This window comes from Callorhinus ursinus, unplaced genomic scaffold, assembly GCF_003265705.2.
Source record: "Callorhinus ursinus isolate GAN/ISIS: 27379988/994484 unplaced genomic scaffold, GSC_fseal_2.0 scaffold2, whole genome shotgun sequence".
Taxonomy (NCBI): domain Eukaryota; kingdom Metazoa; phylum Chordata; class Mammalia; order Carnivora; family Otariidae; genus Callorhinus; species Callorhinus ursinus.
Genome location: NW_027397064.1, coordinates 8,268,326 through 8,289,691, shown reverse-complemented (window position 1 = coordinate 8,289,691; position 21,366 = coordinate 8,268,326). Strand labels below are relative to the sequence as shown.

The window sequence follows — 21,366 nt, the reverse complement described above, 5'->3', positions numbered from 1 at the left end:
AAAGAAAGAAAAGAAAGAAAAGAAAGAAAAGAAAGAAAAGAAAGAAAAGAAAGAAAAGAAAGAAGGAAGGAAGGAAGAAGGAAGAAAGGAAGGAAGGAAGGAAGGAAGGAAGAAGAAAGAAAGAAAAGAGATGCTGGACTGTCCGTGGATGGAAAGAAAGGGCAATAGCTCTTACTACTCCATGCCTGGAAACATGCCACATGCCACATTTAACGTCTCACACACAGCAGACCACGGTCAGCAACTTGTCCCAGTCTAGGCTGTGACACCAACTACCGCCGAATTGACAGGTATCTAAGATGTTCTTCATAAAAATATAAAAACTGAGGTCCAGAGAAGTCCTGTAAGTTTCCTATGGTGACAGTCAACGGGATGGGATCTCACAGGTCGGTTCTCACCTCCCAGTGTGCAAAGAAAGAGTAGGAGACACATTTTCTATGTAGGACCCACGTAAGCCTGCTCTTACCTGTTGATAAACTCATAGTATTAAGCAACATTTTCATAATAGTCAGCCACACAAAGTAACATTTACCTTTAAATAACTACATTCCATTTAAAGTTTTAAAAATAAGCCAACTAATTAGAAAGAAAAAGTATGATTAAGAAAGAAAATCTGGGGAGAAAACAGAGCTCCCCTCTGGTCTTATGATATTTGATTTTTCCTTGGGTGGGCCTTCACTGATGGAAGCAGCACTCTCAGGAGTCTTGTATCCAAGTAGGGAGGAAGTTCCTGACAGAACCATTTTGCCTCCGATGGCTGCCGGGGGGCTGGGGGATGATGCCATGCGTATGACACGCAGAGCTCTGGGAGCCACGCACTCATGAGTCATGACATGAGTGAGACTGTGTTCTCCCCAGCACCACTGCAGCGTGCTTCATTTGCAGACACAGTGGTCTTCGTGTTCCACATTCCCAACAGGCAAGGGTACCGCCCTGCGCTGCCTCCGCCTCAGCATGCCCAGCTCCATGGCACCCACACTGCCCCACGCATGGTGGAAAACTGGGCTTCCAGGGGGGAAGCCATTCCCATTTGCACCATGGCTCTGACAGGAGAGGACGGGGGGTAAGCACAGGAAAGTATCTCACGGCAGACGGAGAGGTGGAGAAACTTCTTCACCTCAAGGTTTAATGGGAAACCCAAAAATGTTACTGTGAGCGTTAATTTCATGTGCTAACTTGGCTAAGCCACAGCACCCAAATATGTTGTCCAGCGCTAGTCTAGATGTTGCTGTGAAGGTATTTTTTAGATGAGATTCATTTTTAAAGCAGTAGGCTTTGAGCAAAGTGATTATCCTCCAAAATGTGGGTAGGCCTCATCCAATCAGTTGAAGGCCTACGAGCAAAGAGTGAGGTTTCTTAAGAAGGAATTCAGTCTCAAAACTGTAACAAGGAAACCCTGCCTGAGTTTCCAGCCTGCCATCTTGCACTATAGATTGAGAACTTGCCCATTCTCACAATTACATGAGCCAATTCCTTAAAATCAATCTCTTTCAATATTTCTCTCTCTTTCTCTCTTCATATATATATATATATATGAAGATATATATATATATCTTTTTTTAGATTTTATTTATTTATTTAAGAGAGAGCGAGAGCATGGGCAGGGGGAAGGGCAGAAGGAGAGGCACAAGCAGACTCTGTGCTGAGCACAGAGCCTGACGTGGGGCTCAATCTCACGACCCTGAAATCATGACCTGAGCTGAAATCAAGAGTCAGATGCTTAACTGTCTGAGCCACCCAGGCTCCCCTCCATATATATATATATATATATATATATAAAACCAGAGAATTAAGAGTCTCCATGAAAAGGTTTTTCAATACCCCTCAGTGCTTAGCTGGATTTCCTACTAATTCCTTCATTGAATCATGAGTATGAGATGTGCCCCTTGAAAGTTCTAGGACCACGGCACCTGGGTTGGCACCTGCATTCAGCCCCCTCCTGGGTGTATGGCTGCAGGCACATGACTAAAGCAAGTATGACACAATTCATAAATGTGGCTCGGCAATATCTAGCTTGCAGGGAGGGCACCGTAAGGACCAGAGATGTGAAGCACCCACCTCAAAACCTAGAAAGATTCATGCTCGCTAAATGGTGGTCTGGGGTTATTATGGTTACACAAAGGTTACTAATAAAATACACTTCCTCCTACCCCCAATGGGGAGAAAGACAATTAATATAATGTTTTAAAGACCAGGCAAGTGATATTGAGGGTGACTGTGGAATTCAGAGGGAGGAAAGTGTGTTGGGCCCAGAAGGAGAAGCCTGCAGGTGAAACGGGGTGACAGGGGAGCAGGCACCCAGGTGGAAGGCACTGCACAAGCAGACCTGGGACTCCAGCAAAACCAGGGAACTGGCCTCCATGCGGACGGGTCAGGCACACATGTGAGGAATCGCACTTCAATGCATTCTGAAAGGCTAGTTCGTGCAAGGAAGGAGCGACAGAGGCAGAAGAGAAGCGACCAGAAAGAGTCACCCATGTGTGTTCTTTTCAGGACCACACAGGTAGGTTGCACCGGCACAAATTTTGACTAGAAATCACTGTGACTTCTGAGTCTCAAAATTTACACAATAAAAAAATCAGTACAATGCAGAAGACCTTTGGAAAATAAATGATGGAACTTCTGAACATTTGCAGAGGGCGTCACAGGTCCGATAACACATACAGTGCACAGAGTAAGAATTTTAATAGATGAGAAAATTCTAAATGGATTACGTCTTGCTTTTTAAGACGTAAAAATTAAAAAAGAAAAACATACTCCATTAACCTAAGAACATGGTATTAAAAGATACACAATCCAGTAAAAGCTGGGGAATGACCTCTAGTAAATCGTTAAAAAATAATTAAGCTGTTCGGAGATTAAGCCTGTTTTTAATTTTCTTATTTTGCTTACTTGTATTTTTCTTATTTTGTCATAATGACTGTGACCTGCTCACAGAGAGGGGAAAGGGTGTTTTTAAAACCCTGCCAAGAGTAAGTCTAAAGAGAAAGGGTGTCATGAATGAGTGGGCTGCATGCCTATGGACAAGCGAACGCATTTGGGGAGCCAACATCTGCCCAGATGCAAAACAAAAGGTCAAAGTCTGAGACTGGAGAGAGCAAGGATTTGCATTCCATGAGTGTACCAACCTGGGTCACAGAGGCATTTATAGCTGGTGCCCATGCTGTGGCAGGTGCCGTGCGCGCAGGGGCTGAGCGCGCAGAAGTCCACGAGCTGGGCGCACGCTGGCCCCGTGAAGCCCGCGCTGCAGCTGCAGCTGAAATGCACGCCGTCCACGTGGCAGGTCCCGTTGTTCTGGCATGGGGACGAGGCACAGGGGTCCACCTTTTCCTCGCAGGCAGCGCCGAAGTATCCTGCCAGAAAACACAGACAGGGGGACGGGTAAAAAATAAATTAAACCGTGTTCACACATCATAGCTAATACACTTGGTCCATGGGGCATTTGGGTGGCTCAGATGGTTAAGCATCTGCCTTCAGCTCAGGTCATCTCAGGGTCCTGGGATCGAGCCCGGCATGGGGCTTTCTGTTCAGCAGGAAGTCTGCTTCTCACTCTCCCTCTGTGCTCTCCCTCTCTCTCTCAAATAAACAAAATCTTTAAAAATAAATAAATAAACTGGGTCCATTCTTAAATGTTCCTCACTGTGAAGTGATTAACTCATTTAACAGTTTCCAGATACAGACAGCCCAACGATAGGGGGAAGGCAGGTCTTCTTAGCTTTGGGAACTGGGGGTTAAAATATTAAGCCCTGGGGTTCCAATTTGTTGAAATGTAAGATATATGACCACTTAGATGTACAGACATACAGGGACATGAGTATATTTATAGGTGTACATGTGCTTATTACGTATGTGTGTGCGCATACAGTCTAGAAAGATGCCAAAAATAAATTAATGGTGATTACGTTCAGGAAGGGGGGATTGGGGTCAGTGGAGGGCTTTGTCCTCTTATTTTATACATTTTGCTGGAGGGAAGGCATTCCTTACCTTTGCTTCAAAAAAATATATCTTGAATTTAAAAAATAAACCCATATAAAATAGTAAACAATGAAAAGATCTCCCACCCAAATCCCTTACACCTCATTCTTCTCTCTAGAAGAGCCACTGTTAGCGGTTTCTTAAATATATACTTTTTAAGTTGGTTACTGTAATGGATAAACAAACTATGGTGTGTCTATATAATGGAATACTACCCAGCAATAAAAGGGATCTATGTTCTCACTCATGCTACATTGTGGATGCACCCCAAAAAAATTACGCTACTGAAAGAAAGCAGTTAAAAAACAACACATATTGTGATTCTACTTATAAGAAATGTCCAGAAAAAGCAAATCTATAAATATAGAAAATAGATTGGTGCTTGCCTGGGGCCGGGTAGGAAGAGGGACTGACCTTGAATGGCCATGAGCAGTCTTTGGGGTCGACATAAATGGTCTAATATTGCATCGTGGTGATACATTTACAAAAAGCACTGAGTTATGTACCTACAATGAATGAAATTGATATCTAAATTGTACCTCTTACTAAGGTACAATTAAAAAAAAATATTAAATGTGCTAATTGTGTAGGTGATATTTATTTTGTTTTCTGTATATGTGTTTCAGTATTTCTCAATTTTAAAATGCGTACATACATATATGGGGGTCTGTAGGTTTGTGTATCCATGTAGGGATTTCAAATGCTTTAGTAAAACCTATTCTTTTCACAGTATAAGAGCAGCTTGAAAATGAAATGAAGGTGGTTCAAATTTTAGAAACAAAGTTAAATAATTTTACTAATAGTTTTTATTCCAATATTCTCTTCAACTTTTCTTGTCTACGTTTCTTAAAGATTTTATTTATTTATTTGAGAGAGAGAAAAAGCACGAGCGGGGGGGTGGGGGGGGCAGAGGGAGAAGCAGACTCCCCACTGAGCAAGGAACCTGATGAGGGACTCAATCCCAGGAGCCCGAGATCACGACCTGAGCCGAAGGCAGACGCTCAACTGACTGAGCCACCCAGGCGCCCCTTCTTGTCTACATTTAAGTTTGTATTTACCCATCTTCACCCAGAACTCCTGACAATATTGGCAATTTCTGTTGTTACTGTTAAGGACACAGTGAATATATAAAACAAACAAAAATAGCTCCCAGACTTAATTGTCTGAAGCATCCCTCATAAATTGGCATAATCAACTTGGTATTTTTCCACCCAGAAATAGAAAATCTTTTCAAAATCCAATTCTATTCAACATTTTATAGAGTTCATGGTAGTTTTTAAATTTTAGAAATCATACTAAAAATGTCCCACATCAGTTTTAATAACACTTGAATTCGCCAATGAATCCCTTCACGGCCTGGAATGGAATATAATTCCATCTTTCATGAGATGTGTTCCATTTTACTCTGACTGAAAAGGAGATACTTAAATACTTATTACCATGGGACAAACAGCGACCAAGGCAAGCCCCGACCGCTCTAATCTGCTGCCTCAGCCAGAAAAGAGCTGAAGTTATTTTCTTCATAAAGTTGTTGTGGGTTCTAAAAAGATACATAGCAAAATTCCTGAAAGAGCTCCTGATCCAATGCTGAATAAGTGAATTAAATTAGAATGGTAAGAGTAACAAAAATAGTGGACATCCCCTGGGGGCTGGTGTGCACCAGATGGTTCTAAGCCTTTCCATGCGTTATTTCTCCAAACCCCACTGTAATTGTATGATAAAAGAACCCTTAGTAGCTCTACTTAACAGATGACACAGAAACATACATAAAGTAGCCTGCTGAAGTCTACACAGCTAGTAGATGGCAGAGCGGGGATACTAAGCCCAATCTCTTGCTACTCTGCAATACGGCACAGAAGAGAAGTCAGTGATGGGACAGTTAAGGTGTTAAGATGTATAAACATAACCGGGACTCATATTTCTATCCTGTTTGTATCTGAGTGGAAAAAGAAATCGAAGACTCATCCATCCAGTCAAAATTTTAAAAAAATACAAATTTTAGAAAGGCAATCACTCTAGACTCATGTTGATAGACTCCATTACAAATATTCACATAATCCACATAGCATATTCCAAGTAAGAGAGAAAGATGAGTAAATATGCAAGGAGATGTGAAGGGGAGAGCCCATATTTCAATAAGGTCAAGGGGGGAGTGGAAAGTGAACATAAATGAGGCCCCTGGTCAGAGGCCAGATCATGAACAGTTTTGTAAGCCTCCGTAAGGAGTCTACATTTCATTCTGAAGCCCCTGGACATCATCTATTCCTGTTGTTTTTTTTTTTTTTATATCCCTAATTGTAAGCAGTGTGGAGAATGAATTAATGGCTATCAAGACTGGAAGCAGGAAAGCAGGTGTTTACTAGCGTAACTGGGGTGAGAGGTTAGGAGGAACAATTTGTAGCATTAGGGATGAAGAATGTGAGACAGACAGTAAATGACTGCACAAGCAACACTGTCAGTTCAGGGACCCATTAGATGGTGGAAGAATGAAAGAGAGGGGAGAGCCTCCGGACACAAGGCAACAGGAGCCTTAAACTCCAATACCAGAAAGTCAGGCAGGCAGCGCTGACGACGGAAGTGGGCCAGTGGCAAGACAGCAGGGAGTGGTAGGGACTGCCCCGGGCTGGAGAATGCATGCCCCCAGAACGCATTCCAAAGGGGGTGGCTGCCGCCCACCTGCAGCCCACTGCTGCCATTTGGAAGGTGGTTCCCCTTGCCAAATCTTCTGAATTGTCAAGAAATATCTGAAATCTGGATTCTTGTTTGAACGCCTCCTAGTTTAAAATGTTGATAAGTCACTTCTCTGGTACTAAAACACATCTGTGGTCACTGTGTGTATGCTTTCTCTGTGTGACTTAATGTGAACCACGGGCTTTGGAGCCAAAGTGGGAGTTACTGACCACAGGTAACCGCGAGACCTTGAGCAAGTCCTTAATCATCTTGACCTTATGTCTCTGCGTTCATGGAAGAGGCACGATGATGCCGACAGCACATGGTTTTTGCGAAGCTTAAATGAAAAACTCTGGAAACCATTTGGCACAGTGACTGGCAAATAACAAGCATTCAGTAAGAAAGTTATAATTGTGCTTTTCCAGACTAGGGTACAATGTGGATGGTGTTGTTACCAACAAGGATCGACAGAGGAGGAGATTTCCAGGGCAGAATGATGAGCTCAGTTTTGTACATGTTGGCTTGAGGTACTTCTGTGGTTGTTTAGGAGTCAGTTAACTAGGCAGATCTGGTCTCAGGAAAGAGATGTGAAGGAGAGGACATGGGCTGGGGGTGAGACGCATATGGATGAGAATCAGATTCACAGGTGTGGATGCTAATACTTGAGGCAAGTGTCTGGAAGACAGTCCTCTCTAGAACCTGACCATGCTGGCCCCCTGATCTCAGATTTCTCAGACTCCATTCCTGTGAGAAAGCAATGTCTGTTGTTTAAGCCAACCATCCACGGCATTCTGTCATGGAAGCCGGAGCTAAGACACAACTGCTGTGACCAGCAAATTCTCTATTTCCATCACCCAAGCAATTGTTATCCTCTTATTAATGGGGCATCCTCTGTAAATGATTCACACCTTCCATAGCCACCTCTTAAATGACCTTCCAGAGAGAGAAAGGGACAAAGTTTTATAACACAAAGAAGGCAAGGCCAGAAAATGAAAGTTTGGATCTTCTGGCTGGCTGTGTGACCTTGGGCAAAGTACTTAATCATTTTGTGCTTTAATTTTCTTGCATATAAAATGAGGGTGACCCCTGCCCTGTCGGATGAAACAAGAGGGCAGGTGGCGCTCAGTACATGTTGGATGCTCCTTCCTTTAAGCAGTAGTTCTGGGGAAATTCCAGGTTGCCTGTACACCCAGAGTTTGTGGTTAGGGCAACAGGAGAGAGGCGGGTCTGTCAGCCAATCTCTGGAACGTCAACAAATTTCATATGTTCGTGAATTCTTGGGGATGGAGTCCCGGGAGATATCTAAGGGGGAGTGTTTTGGAATCAGGTGGTGCTCACACACTGTCCTCTAAACACGTGCACAGTTATTGGGTGATCCAGCGAGGCTGACAAATGGAGGTGGGGTCCCAGAGCAAGCAGTGGTGGGAAGAGGTGACAGGCAGGGGTGTCTCTGGCAGCATTTCCGCACAGGCTCAAAAGGACAAGACACTGAAACAGTATCTGTTAACGGCAAACACTTGTCCATACTGAGCACTGCTCCCAGTGGTCTGGCTATATTAACTCATTTAAACCTAGTCTCAGTTCTATGAGCTAAGTATACTATTTCCTTTTCAGATGGGTTAACAGAGGCACAGGAAGATCAAGTAACTTGCCCACGGTTACACAGCTAGTAAATGGCAAGGATGGGGTTCGAACGCAGGCAGTCTGACTCCCAAATCCAAGCTTCTAACCCGTACTTCCTGTCCTTAACACCTGATGCCTGGGGTGTAGCAGAAGGGCCACGAATGTGAAAACAGGTAATCCAGGATCTGTCAGAGCTCTGTCACTTGCTGGCTATGTGTTGCAGAAAGGGCACGTCCTCTCTGATATCTGTCTCCTCTGCTTTCACCGCAGGAGAACATCTGGTCACCTAGCTGCACAGAATAATGGCTACATTTGCCAGTCTCCTCTGTGGCCCGATGTAAGCGACGAAATTCTGGGCAAGGGGATATAAATGGAAATCTCTTGAGGTTGCTTCTGAGAAACTTCCTTAAAAGAGAGTTAGCAGGCACCTTTTGCCCTGTTTTATTTTATCCCTTCATTCACTCTACCGTCTGGACCATAGAGATCATGGCTGAGTTTTTTTTTGCCCCGATTTGGTAGAAAATAACCCATTGACAATAGTGCTCAGTGAACCCCAGGAAAGATACATTCAAAGAAAACAAACAAGTACCTCATAGTCAAAATACTGAGCACCAAAAACTAGAAAAAAATATTAAAAGTATCCAGAAGAAAAAGACAAAATACATACATTGAACAATGAAAAGAATTACAGATGACTTTTCATTAGGATCTATGGAGGCAAAAGACAACAAAATTACCTCTTTAAGGTCCTGAAAGAATAAACCTATCTCCAAGAATTCTATTTCCAGGGAAAATAACTTTAAATAATGAGGCTAAATTAAGACATTTTCTAAGAACAGCTAAGAGAATTTGTTGCCAACATACCTACCTTACTACAAAAACAATAAAGCGTGTTATTAAAACAGAATGTAAATGATAATATGGATGGAAACTCAAGTTTATAGGAGGATATGAAGAACACGGAAAATGGTACATTTGGAGATAAGTTTTTTTCTTTTCTTTAAAAACAACTAGCTATTTAAATATTTTATTTATTTATTTATTTATTTATTTATTGAGAGAGAGTGCAAAGGTGAGTGGGGGGGGGGACAGAGGAAGAGGGAGAAAGAATCTAAAGCAGACTCCCCGCTGAGCATGGAGCCCGATGCAGGGCTCAATCTCACAACCCTGAGATCACAGCCTGAGCCGAAATCGAAAGTCAGATGCCCAACCAACTGAGCCACTCAGGTGCTCCTTAACTGGATATTTGAAGCAAAATTAACAACACTGAATTATAATGTTATAACGTACTTAGAAAGTACATAACAACAATAGAACAAAGAATAAGGGGGGGTAGTTGATAGAATTATACTATCATTCAATACTGTAGTGCCCAGAGCAACCACTAAATAAAAACAAAAACTTAAGAACTGAAACAACAGCAGAAAACAAAGATATCCTTAAAAAGCCAACTGAAGAGAAAAAAATTTTCTAAATATTCGATGTTCCCAAAAGAAGGAAGGAAAGGAAGAATAAAACAAAGAACACAGGAGACGAACAGAAAACAGCATCCAGTCCTATCCAGAATTACACTGAAAGTAAATACTAACAATGCAGAGATTGTAAGACTGAACAAAAAAAGCGGGCTGAATTACATGCTCTCTCAGAGAAACCCATTTTAAATAAAAAGACATAAATATTGATGGGAAAAGATACATTACAGGAAAAAAAGTGTAAGAAACCTAGTGTGGCAATATTATATCAGAAAAGATGGGACTTTAAGACCATGAGTATTATCAGAGGTAAGGAGGGCCATTTAACATGAAAAAGTGGGCAATCTATCAAGAAGATACAACCCTAAATGTGCAGACACCTAATAAGAGAACTTCAAAATATATGAAAAAAAAACTGCCAGAGGGAGAAATGGACCCCATCAGAGAAGGACCTCTTTCTTATTACCTGACAGAATAAATTGACAGAATGAGCTCATGTCTACAATATTTCAAAACACTATTGAACCATCTTGACCTAATTAATATTAATATAAAACTACACCCAAAGACTCAGAACACAAATTCTTTACACATGCACATGAAACAAGTTAGTCATTTCGATAGATGTGAGAAAATTGTTTGACAAAGATCAATATCCATTTATTATTTTTGAAGGGGGGGATTGTCAGCAAACTAAAACAGAGGCCATTTCCTCCATCAGACAGGGCATAAACAAAAAACTTGCAGGTAACCTCACATTTAATGGTGAAATAATGGATAGTCTCCTCTAAGAGAATAAACCAAAGGAAATGATTTTTTTTTTGTACAAAATTACAAGGTGACTCTCTAATTTATATCGACACGCAAGGAACCTAGAAAACCCAAAACAACATTGAAAAAAGAAAAAAAAGACAAATTTGGAGGACTTACCCTCGCTGACTTTTTTTTTTTTTTTTGAGAGAGCGCATACATGCTCACAAGCACGCATGAGTGGTGGGGAGAGGCAGAGGGCGAAGGGGGAGGGGCAGAGGGCCAGAAGGAGAAGGGGGAGCAGGCTCCCTGCTGAGCATGGAGCCCCAGCGGGGCTGGATCTCAGGACCCTGGGATCATGACCTGAGCTGAAGGCAGACACTTAACCTACTGAGCCACCCAGGCGCCCCTATGTTAGCTGACTTCTAAACTTGGGATAAAGCTACAGTTATTTGGGGTATCTGTTGTTTGCAACTAAACCAAATTCTGATTGATAAACCATGCCAGTGCAATCAAATAACTAGCTCTTTGATGTCTTAGCTTCCTCATTTGTTAAAAATAGAGATGATAAGACAGCTGTATAAATCAAATAGTTATACTAATAGAGGAAAAGGAAGAGGAATCGGTGTTAAAAGTAATAGCAAATACTGAGTTCTTATTATATACCAGACACTACATTAAGCAATTGGCACCTATTGCTTTGATTTATCACAATCACTGGCTCAGTTAGAGTCTACTATTATCCACTTTTACAAAAGAAGGCTTAGAGATTATATATCAGAGAACTAGTCCAGGGACATCAGTTGGTAAGTGAGGAAAGCAAGAGTCAAAATGAGGTCTGTATGACTCCACGTCTATGTTCTTAAGCCCCATGCTGGGCTGCCTCCCATAAGCGAGTTTGTCTCAAAGCACTTGAAAAGCTGAAGGTGCCATGCAAGCAAAAGAAATTACAGCCAGATTAAACCCAACAGTATCCTAACTTTTTAAATTTAAGATAGCTTTAGAACATGGAGATCCCTTAGCAATTACAAATTTTGAACTCTGTGCATTTGAAATGCCCTGGGCCTCGCTGCTTCTCAGTATTTCCAGTATCACATGGAGGATATTTTAAAAATACCATCATGAAACTTGAGTTCTAAGGAATAAACATATCACATGTACTAACAACTCCTTATAAAACCAGAAGTCATCTTTAAAATAAGCCCAATATCAGATTTGGAGCCAAGATGCCAGCCAATGCAGGCCTGGCCTCCCCATCTGCTGATCAAGGCCAGATGTTGGCTAGTTTATGGCTCTTGCCATAATACACGTTACACGGGTGTGAATGTATAAGTTCTTGAAATTCTGACTCAAAGCTGGCTTGTAAACACGATACTGATCACAGAAAGCTTGAATGTTACCTGAATGGAGTGTCAAAAACTAAACTATAGCCCAGGAAAGAAACCATGTGCATTCAATTTCTAGATCTATAAATGAGTAGATGTAAGTGATCCCCCAAACAGAGGCTGTGCTATAGGAGTCTGATTTCTCTGTGTAAAAATATAGAAGTCTGTGACTCAAAGCTAAGGCAGTTTACTGTCAGTGCACTTCTGTGTGAACAGTGCAGTGCAGTTCTGTGAGTGCTGGGAGAAAGGTATCTTACAGGACAAGGTAGGAGAGGCCTTGGGGTCATCTGTGGCTGAGACTCAGCCAGCACATTTCATCTTTCCAAGAAACATGTTTCCAAGAAACATGTTTCCAAGAAACATGTTTCCAAGAAACATTCTAAAAATGTACCAAGATTTTGATTGTCCTGTTTTCTCCTCTGCATCTCCCTCCCCCTCTCCCCACTTTCTCTCAACATACATTACGTACAAAGAATTTCAAACTCCACATTCAATCCTAGGAACCTCTAGGCTTTTTCCTGTTCCTCCATCACGTTATAACTGTAAAAGCAATTATTTTAGATAGCCTTTGGTAAAGTTTCGCTTTCTATTAACATAACGCTTTCAGACCTTTGACAAGTCAATCTATCAGTAATGATCACTTAAGGCAAATGTTCTGGAAAATTCCTCTTGCAGAATATGCAAACCAAATTAGTTATGGTGGCCAAAGCAAGGGGACTGGAAAACAAAATTTAACATTCTTGGATTCAGCCACATTCATGGATACATTCAGACTCCAAAACATGGAGAACAAACAGAATGCTGCTTTGTGGAATATCGTACTGTAATTAAAAAAATAACAATAATAATAGTGTTTCTGAACTGACTAAAAAATTAACAGATTAACTACACTGGAGAAATAAATATGTGATCCCAACTGGAACCTAATGAGCAAATATATTTGGGTTTACAATCCTACTTGAAGGGCAGAAAATAAAAAAATTATTTAATAATGTTAATCAAAAGGTGCAGAGAGAATGATGAAGATAGTGGTGTTTCTTGTTTGCAGTGGTCTCTTCCAAGTCATACAAACTTCCTATGATAGACATTAGAAAATGCTGGAAAGAAAACACAATAGCCCCAGAGAAAAACTCAAACACGTAGAAACAATGCCAGCAGTCAAGACATTTAAAACAACTCACTGCAACAAGGGGAAAGTTTAGAGAAGGATGAAAGATTAAAGGATTAAAATGAAAGTAAACACGACAGAACTACGCAAGAAATCTAAGGGAAGAGGGGCTAATGCAAAACTATAATTTAGCTAGTTGACCATTGCTTCGAATTCCGTATTTGAGCCAATATTTACATGACTCTGCCTGCTGAGCATTTGTTACGTAAATAAAGAAGTCAACACCCTTGAGATAGACACATTGTGGAAATCAGACCTTTGAAACCAAAAGAAAACACTCCTGGATCATTTTAAGTTGCAAGACCATGAAGTCACTCTACCCAGAAAGCTATGGAGGCAGGAGCAGTCTGCAGTCTTAGCAAGAGGGAGGACGGAATCCAGTGTTACTTAAAATCTTAACCCGTCATTTCACTGGCTCGGCGAATGGTTTACAGACCTGATTGCTTCCTCTCCCCTAAGCCCATGTCTGACAAATCCATGGATATTAATCGACTCTATCTTCAAAATACTTCCTGACCCCAAACACTGTTTGATCTCTGCTGCCACCACTCCAGTCAAAGCCCCAATTACTTCTCTCCTTGTCTTTACAACAGTTTCCTCTGATGAGATTCCCAATTCTGTTTTACCCCTACAACCAGTTTTCCAAACCGTAATAAGAATATTTTCTTTAAATGTGAATATTAGCATCGCTTCCCATTGCTCTTAGAATAAAATGTGGGCTTCCCATCCATGGGCAATAAGCCCTGCATACTGTGACAGGATGACACTGACTCAGTGACCCCTCTTTCTCTGGGAGCTGGCCCCACCGGCTTCCCTTCAGTTCCCAGAAATGACAAGCCGTTCCCCACCTGGACCTTTGCCACATACCATTTCCACTGCCTGGAAGTTGTGGCTCCTACCTGCTTACACTTGATGTTTTAGTTCCTGGCTTTTTTTTTTTTTTTTTAAGACTTTATTTATTTATTTGAGAGAGAGAGAATGGGGGCGGGGCAGAGGGAGGACAGAGAATCTCAAGCAGACTCCACACTGAGTGCAGAGCCCAACGCAGGGCTTGATCCCAGGACTCTGAGATCATGACCTGAGTCAAAGTCAGATACTTAACCCACTGAGCCACCCAGGCGCCCAAGTTCCCGGCTTTAATGTTCGACAGGCAGGACTTCCCCGATCACCCCATTCCAGGAACATATCCCTTTATTATTCTGTATCACAGTACCCAGTTCACTATCTTCATGGCACTCTCCCAAATTTGTAGTGACACAGTTGTGTTGGTTTACTTGTCTGTCATCTCTCTCTCCCACCCCTAACAAGACCATATGCTTTCTAAGAGGAAGAGTCAAGTTGGTTCCTCAGGCTTGAGCCTCAGCACCCAGCATAGAGGCCACTCAGCAAAAACTTATGGAATAAATGAACAGATGAATGAGGAGATGAGTGACAGAGGACATATTCTAACAGATTTGTTACACAAGTCTAACAGATTTGTTACAAGGCAAAATGAAAAGGATAAATGTTAGTCATTAGCTGTTTTGATTACAGATACATAAGTGAGTAATCACTGAATCAAGATGAAGGCATGAGGGGCGCCTGGGTGGCTCAGTCAGTTAAGCCTTCGACCCTTGGTTTCTGCTCAGGTCATGATCTCAGGGCTGTGGGATCGAGCCCCATGTGGGGCTCCGCGCTCAGCGTAGAGTCTGCTTCTGCGTCTCCCCCTGCCCCTCCCCCCGTGTGTGCAGGCACACACACTCTCTCAAAATAAATAAATAAAATGTTAAAAAAGAAAGATGAAGGGATGAAATTTGGTTCATCTAAGTGCCCTGACGAGCAACAAAGGGAAACGAGGAGAAGGAAGCATCTTGACTCTCAAAGAGCTTATTCTTCCAGAAGAGACCAGAAAGACACATCTAGAGTGATGAGCAAACAACCTGAGGCTGTCTTTCCTTTGCCTAGAGTGCGTTTGGAGGGACCGCCCCAGGCTGTCTACACGGGATGAGTGCATGGCACAGGCTCTAGAAGCAGCAATGATGCAAAAGAAGGAGGGATCGTCTCAGGGGTGGGCAGGCCAGCAAAACCTCGAGGGAGAGCCTGGGTTTTGCACGGGGTCTCAAAGCAAGCCCAAGATTTGGCTGGACAGACAAGGAAGAGGAGTGATATTAGAGAGGAGGTTTTGGCTGATGTTTATGGAAAACGAAACTGGGGCCATATTTGTTCTCATTCTAAGAAAGCAGATAGGCAAGATAAAGCAGAAAAGGGAGAACATCTAGGAAAAGCAATTATGAAGCCCTAAGATGTAACAGACCCAAGATGACTGCATTGACAATGGGACTTTTAATTTTTTTGCAGGGGGGGGGGGAGCTTTTAATTTTTAAGAAAATCCATTCGAGAGAGTAAAAATAACCTCAAGGACTTTTTCTTTAGCAGAACAAAAAGACAAATTTATATCTAAGAGAGGAAAATGAAAAATAACTAGGAAATAGTCAGAGGAATGTTAAATCAACTTTTCTTCAGTTTAGACTCAACAGATAAAAGACAAAAGAGATAACACAGCAGATGGGTTACACGAGCAAAAATAACTGGCTATTAATAATGGACATTTCAGGGTTTAGCCAGAAAGTATCGTGTTTTCCTTTGGGCACTCATTTATCTAACCTATACAAACGGAGACCAACCATGTACCAGGAACTGCTTTGGACCTTCGATTTCAGTGAGGAAAACAGACAATATGAAGATAAGTAAATCAATATCATTAACTCGTGCTACATGATACTGATGCAGGCAAGAGGTAGAGAATACTGGGGAATGTCTTAAATAGGGTGGTTGAGGAGATGTGAATGGCCTGAGGGAATGATCCATAGTCAAGTCTGGAGCAAGGCTTCCCGCAAAGACAGCATCAGGTGCAAAGGCCCCAAGGAGCATTGTGTTCTGAGCTGAATGGCGCCCCCTGGAGGACAGTTCTCAAGCCCCAGTTGTGTTTGAAGAACAGCAGGAGACCAGCAGCTAGAGAGGGAAAAGCAGAGAGTAGTAAGAAATGAGGCCCAAGAGGTAGGCAGGGATGCATTAGCCCTACACCACACGTTGAGTGGAAAATCACCTGAGGTTTAAGGGGCAGAGAGCGAAAACACGGGATCTACATTTTAGAAAGGTCACTTTGCCTATTGTGTGGAGAACAGACCACAGAGGACAAGGGTGAATCAGAAGAAGTCCAGAAGCTACCGTAGGAGTCCAGAGAGGAAACGGGAAGCCCACAAGAGGCTGGGAATCCTGAGCAGGGGCTCCTGAGCAAACCACATAACCATCCTCTCTGACATGAACAACAAATCTGCCCTATAAGACAGCCAGAGGATCGCCTTACACACACAAGAAAAATAATGTTTCAACTCTTTGTAGAAATTCTGAGTCCGGAGAAACACAAAAGAAAAAAAAAAAAAAGATAGGAACTAAGAAATGGGACATGAAAGGGAGACACAGGTACTGAATACCCACCTGCCCCGTACCACCTCACAGCTCCATGAGGTGCATGTTACCTTTTCCATATTTTGAAACTGAAGCCCAGAGGGTTAAGTAATTTGACCAAAGCCATCTGGTAATCAACAGAGTGTCCCGTGGGTTCATTAAATCCGTGTCCCAAATGGAACTTCCCATCCTCTCCCCTCAAAGCTGCTCACTGCCCCACAGCACCCCCATACACGCAGCTGCCTAAGGCTTTCTGAAAGCTGGGTTGATTTCCATGGTCCCTCTCCCCCTCCTCTTACAGCCAGTCCATCCCCTTCTACCTCCATTGTCCCCAATTCATCCCACCATTATTGCTCACCTAAATTACTGTAACAGGTTCCAAACAGAGTTCTCTGACTCTTGCCATCCTCTGATCCATTATTCCTCCTTCAGCCACAGTAATTTCTCCCAAATGCTCAAGTTCTGCCCCTTCTCTGCTAAAACGAATCATGGTGCCCTCCCCCACACTCTTGGATGGAGTTCAACCCCCTTGTCATGGTGTTGGAAGGCCTGCCGAGCTGCCTTATACTTCAGTCACTAGCCCATACCATCTCTCCATCACATTCTGCGTTACAGCTCTGCTGAGCTCCACTTTGTTCCTCCAACATGGCACCCTCTCTCTCCTGGACCTTCACACATGGTGTCCATGTTGTCTCCCTGGGAGACACAGTCTTCTGCCCACAGTCCTAACTTACTCATCTTGGTGCTGCTTCTCCTTCGGGTCTCCATTGAAACATCACTTCCCTCGGAACATTCCCAGACTTTCCTTCCAGCCCCCAGTCTGGGTTGGGGGGGGGGGGTGTCCCTCTTCAACCACTGGACCACCCCAGTAGAGCTTGGTCATATCCCTGGTCATAGCGTCTACACTGTCTCTCACCTCCTATCCCACAAGATCCATGAGCCAGAGCCCCCCATCTATCTTGTTCACTCCTAGATCCCTTGTCATTAGCACAGTAACTGCCACAAAGTAGGTAATCAATAAATAGTATGCGGATGATTAAGTCTTTCATTAAATACATTATGCCACATTCATATGATGGAATAAAATGCAGCCATTAATAACAATGCTTTAGGAAAATAATGATACAGGAGAACATTTGGAACACATTATTCAGTGTAAGAAGCTCATTACAAAAGAGAATGCACAGTAAGATCCAATGTTAGTTTCCTAAAATGCACATAAAAAAAGAAATTTTAGGGCGCCTGGGTGGCTCAGTTGGTTAAGCAACTGCCTTCGGCTCAGGTCATGATCCTGGAGTCCCGGGATCGAGTCCCACATCGGGCTCCTTGCTCAGCAGGGAGTCTGCTTCTCCCTCTGACCCTCCCCCCTCTTGTGCTCTCTCTCTTTCATTCTCTCTCTCAAATAAATAAATAAAATCTTAAAAAAAAAAAAAAGAAACTTTAGGGATACCTGGGTGGCTCAGTTGGTTAAGCACTGCCTTCAGTTCAGGTCATGATCCCGGGGTCCTGGGATCGAGTCCCTCATTGGGCTCTCTGCTCAGCAGGGAGTCTGCTTGTCCCTCTCCCTCTACCCCTGCTCCTGCTCTCTCTCTCTAATAAATAAATAAATATCTTAAAAAAATTAAATTAAATTAAAAAGAGACTTCAAAGATACTTGCCTAAAATTCAAAGCGATCTCTCTTGATGGATGCAATTACAGGTGTGTTTTTTTTTTTCCTCTTAGCTCATTTGAGCATAGGTTTCTCTGATTGTGAAGGGAAACTGATAAAATTATTTCGAGTGTTATATAAAGTCCCAGAGTGTAACAGAGCAGAGGATGACGGACAAGTGCAGCGAGGGGGGACAGTGGTGAGACCAGGCACGTGCATGCCCTGCTGTACCGGGACCAGATGCATCACTACGTGTAGACTATTTGAGAGTTGAAAGCAAGGAAGGGACAAGGTTCTTCATACAAATTACAATTAAATATAACTGGGGCAATTAGAAAGAAGAGCAGTGGGAAATGCCTCGAGAAGGGGAAGCCTAAGCATCTACATTCAGCAGCCTTTTATCAGTAGGACATCAGGTCACGGGAGATGAGAACTAGGTTGGAAAAAAACTAGTCAAAGAAAGCTTATTTAACCAAAAATAGAATATGATAAAGTAATTAACCAACATTCTTCTATTTTCACAGCTGTGTGTGTGTTCAGCTCTCTTAGGCCAGGTGTCTGTCAATCCCACTTTCACATGCTCCCAGGACTCAAAGCCCTGGTCTGAATTGTTCACAGTAAGACCCAGGAGCGTATCACATGGTGCTTTGGTCCAAGTCAGACAAAAATTTCATTCCAGCTTCCCCCGGCTGTCTAAAACAGGGAATACACACACACACACACACACACACACACACACACAAATGGACATAAATTCTGCTGCAGAGAGAAATAAAAAATTATACTTACTTTTAGGATATTTGTATTTCTATCATAAAGGATCTTGGTTGCTATTAAAGACAATGATACAGACATTCTGCTTCTGATATGGCAAAAGTAAGCTTTTTTTACAGATTCTCCCACAAATAACAACAGTAAACTCCAGACCAAATAACCCCACAACTATGTGGCTCTGGGAAGTGAACGAAAGCAGACCGCTTTTGGAGGAGGGTCAGAACACAGAGGAAGCAGCCAGCATGGGGTGCGTTTCCCATCTGGGGAGCTCCACCCCGCAGGCAGCCTCAGCTGGGACAATGACACAGGGGCACAAAGCCGCTAGCGGTGAACCTGCTCTCTCTGCCCAAAGGGACCCCAGGAAGGAGGCTGGCGCAGGCTCAGCATGGGGAGGAGGAAAGGGTCCTAGGAAGGAAGAGCACCAGAGAAGGGATCCCCAAATTCTGTATATGAAATCTGCCCAAGTCTCCGATGACCCCTAAACCATGCTGAATGGGCTACTGGATGGGATCTGGTCCCCCCCCCACTGCTGGAGTCTCACCAGTGAGAGTCACCTGGTTACACTAGCGAACATGGGTTCATTCATCTTGGCTCCGGTTTCCTCCCATACGAAATGAAATGACCGTGTTGCAACGGTTTTGAGATATTTACTCACTCAGACACTCAACAAAAGGCTCACAGGTACTTAAGTGCCAAGCGTGCTAAGGAATAGAAAAGAAAGTTCAGCATCGCCGCCCTCAACCAGCCTGGAGTCCCATGAGGGAGAGCAGACGTGCACCCAGCTAGCTAGTTGTCACGCAAGGTTGAACTTGACCAGAAAAGGAGCTTAGTACAGCAGAGAGAACACGGACTCCAGAATCAGACAAACCTGTCTTATCTCCTGGGTCCACAGGGATCCTCCTTGTATATTAATCGCTTAGCCCACCGTTCTGAGCACCGTATACAGATTTAATCCTTATAACAACCTCATTAGGTTGGCACTAATACTACCTTCACTGTACAGATGCAGAAAATGAGGCATAGAGAATTTTGGTTTATTTGCCCAAGGTCACCAAGTAATATGTGATCAAACCCAGATTCCAACTCAGGCAGCCAAGTCTACCTGCACCCCAGCTGTTAACCGCTAACGTATCCCAAATAGTAATTTCAAGGGCGAACACCCAGCACGCACGCAACGAACAGCAGATATCCTCATTGTTACGGTTACTGCTGAGGTTGTTGTGATTCCTGAGGCCACAAGAGAGATAACAGTTGAAATTCAGGACCTGAATTTTTAAGGCCAAAAGGTTTTAAGAACACTAATTTTCATGTGTAGAGTAGATCTGGAGGCACGCCTTAAGAAATCGGAATTCATCATACTATAAGGTATCCCCTACCTCTTCTTAAAAAGAAAAGCAGCAAGATACCACCATTTATTTCTTCATTCATTTGTCCCACTGTAGCTTCCAACTGTCATCTGCCACCAATGACTGGGACATCAGAATGGTTCCCAGAGGAGGAGCAGAGCTAAAAATGACAGGACCCTGGCCACGCACTGAAGTGAGTGCATCATCCCACCACTGATTCGAGAAGCAGGCAGACAAAATCCCTTGCAATACTTGTATTTAAACAATCTCAGAGAAACTGTGCTATGTGGAAAAAAAAAAAAGAGAGAAAAGATGAGAAATATGAACTCAGGTGAAAATCAAAAATTAATCCGCATGCACCAAACACAGAAATTAAGTTTTACTCACACTTGATAAATCTGAAAGCCTGCTTTGTTTCCAAAAGGTGAAACTATGGGACCCTTGGAACTCCAAGGGTCTCAGCTGCTACAATTCCCAAATGAAGTGGTGATTTAGGGATAATGCCAAATTTGAAAAGAATAAGAGCAACATTTTACTCCGGCCTGGTAATTTTATGAGGACATGCTGCACATTTCTTATGTAAATACACGTAGTTTAATAAGGTCCTCAGAGAGTGCTTTCACCAAAACCCTACATATCAGGATACTAGGGAAAAACAACCAAATCCCAGGACTGTGTAACTCCTAAATCCTTATTGGGTAACATGCCCAGTTTCTGAACAATACACATTATCTCAGAGATCATTTTTATGACATGTGTGGCCATTGCCTGTAAATCCCTGTAAGATGAAAAGCATTACCACTGACATTTGAATTGGACAAAAGGATTTATATGGTTTGATTACTCAAAGCTATAAAATGTAGAAAAACAAAAATAGTTTGGATAAACCCTTGGAGCTTGTTGCAGTGGGATTTAACCTACGGGGCTCATGGGCCAACATTAAGTTTTAGGGAGCCGTTAAGAGGTTATGAAACTTTTCTCTGTAAACATTACTTGAAACAATGAGCTGGATTTATTGACTCAGCAAGGGGCTCTTAAACAGAGAGATTTGAATCAAAGGCTTTTTGGAATAGGGTCCCTTAAAGGTAATAGTCAATCCTCATCATT

General features: G+C 42.7%; 1 protein-coding gene across 2 annotated transcripts in view; it reads right to left on the bottom strand.

Moving 5' to 3' along the window:
• Positions 1 to 21,366, bottom strand: part of DNER (delta/notch like EGF repeat containing) — a 296,928-nt gene that overhangs the window by 60,213 nt on the left and 215,349 nt on the right. For both annotated transcript variants that reach the window (XM_073877575.1, XM_025890378.2), the window contains exon 8: positions 3,129 to 3,353. In XM_073877575.1, coding sequence (XP_073733676.1) covers positions 3,129 to 3,353 — 225 coding nt within the window. The remainder of the gene's footprint in view (positions 1 to 3,128; positions 3,354 to 21,366) is intronic.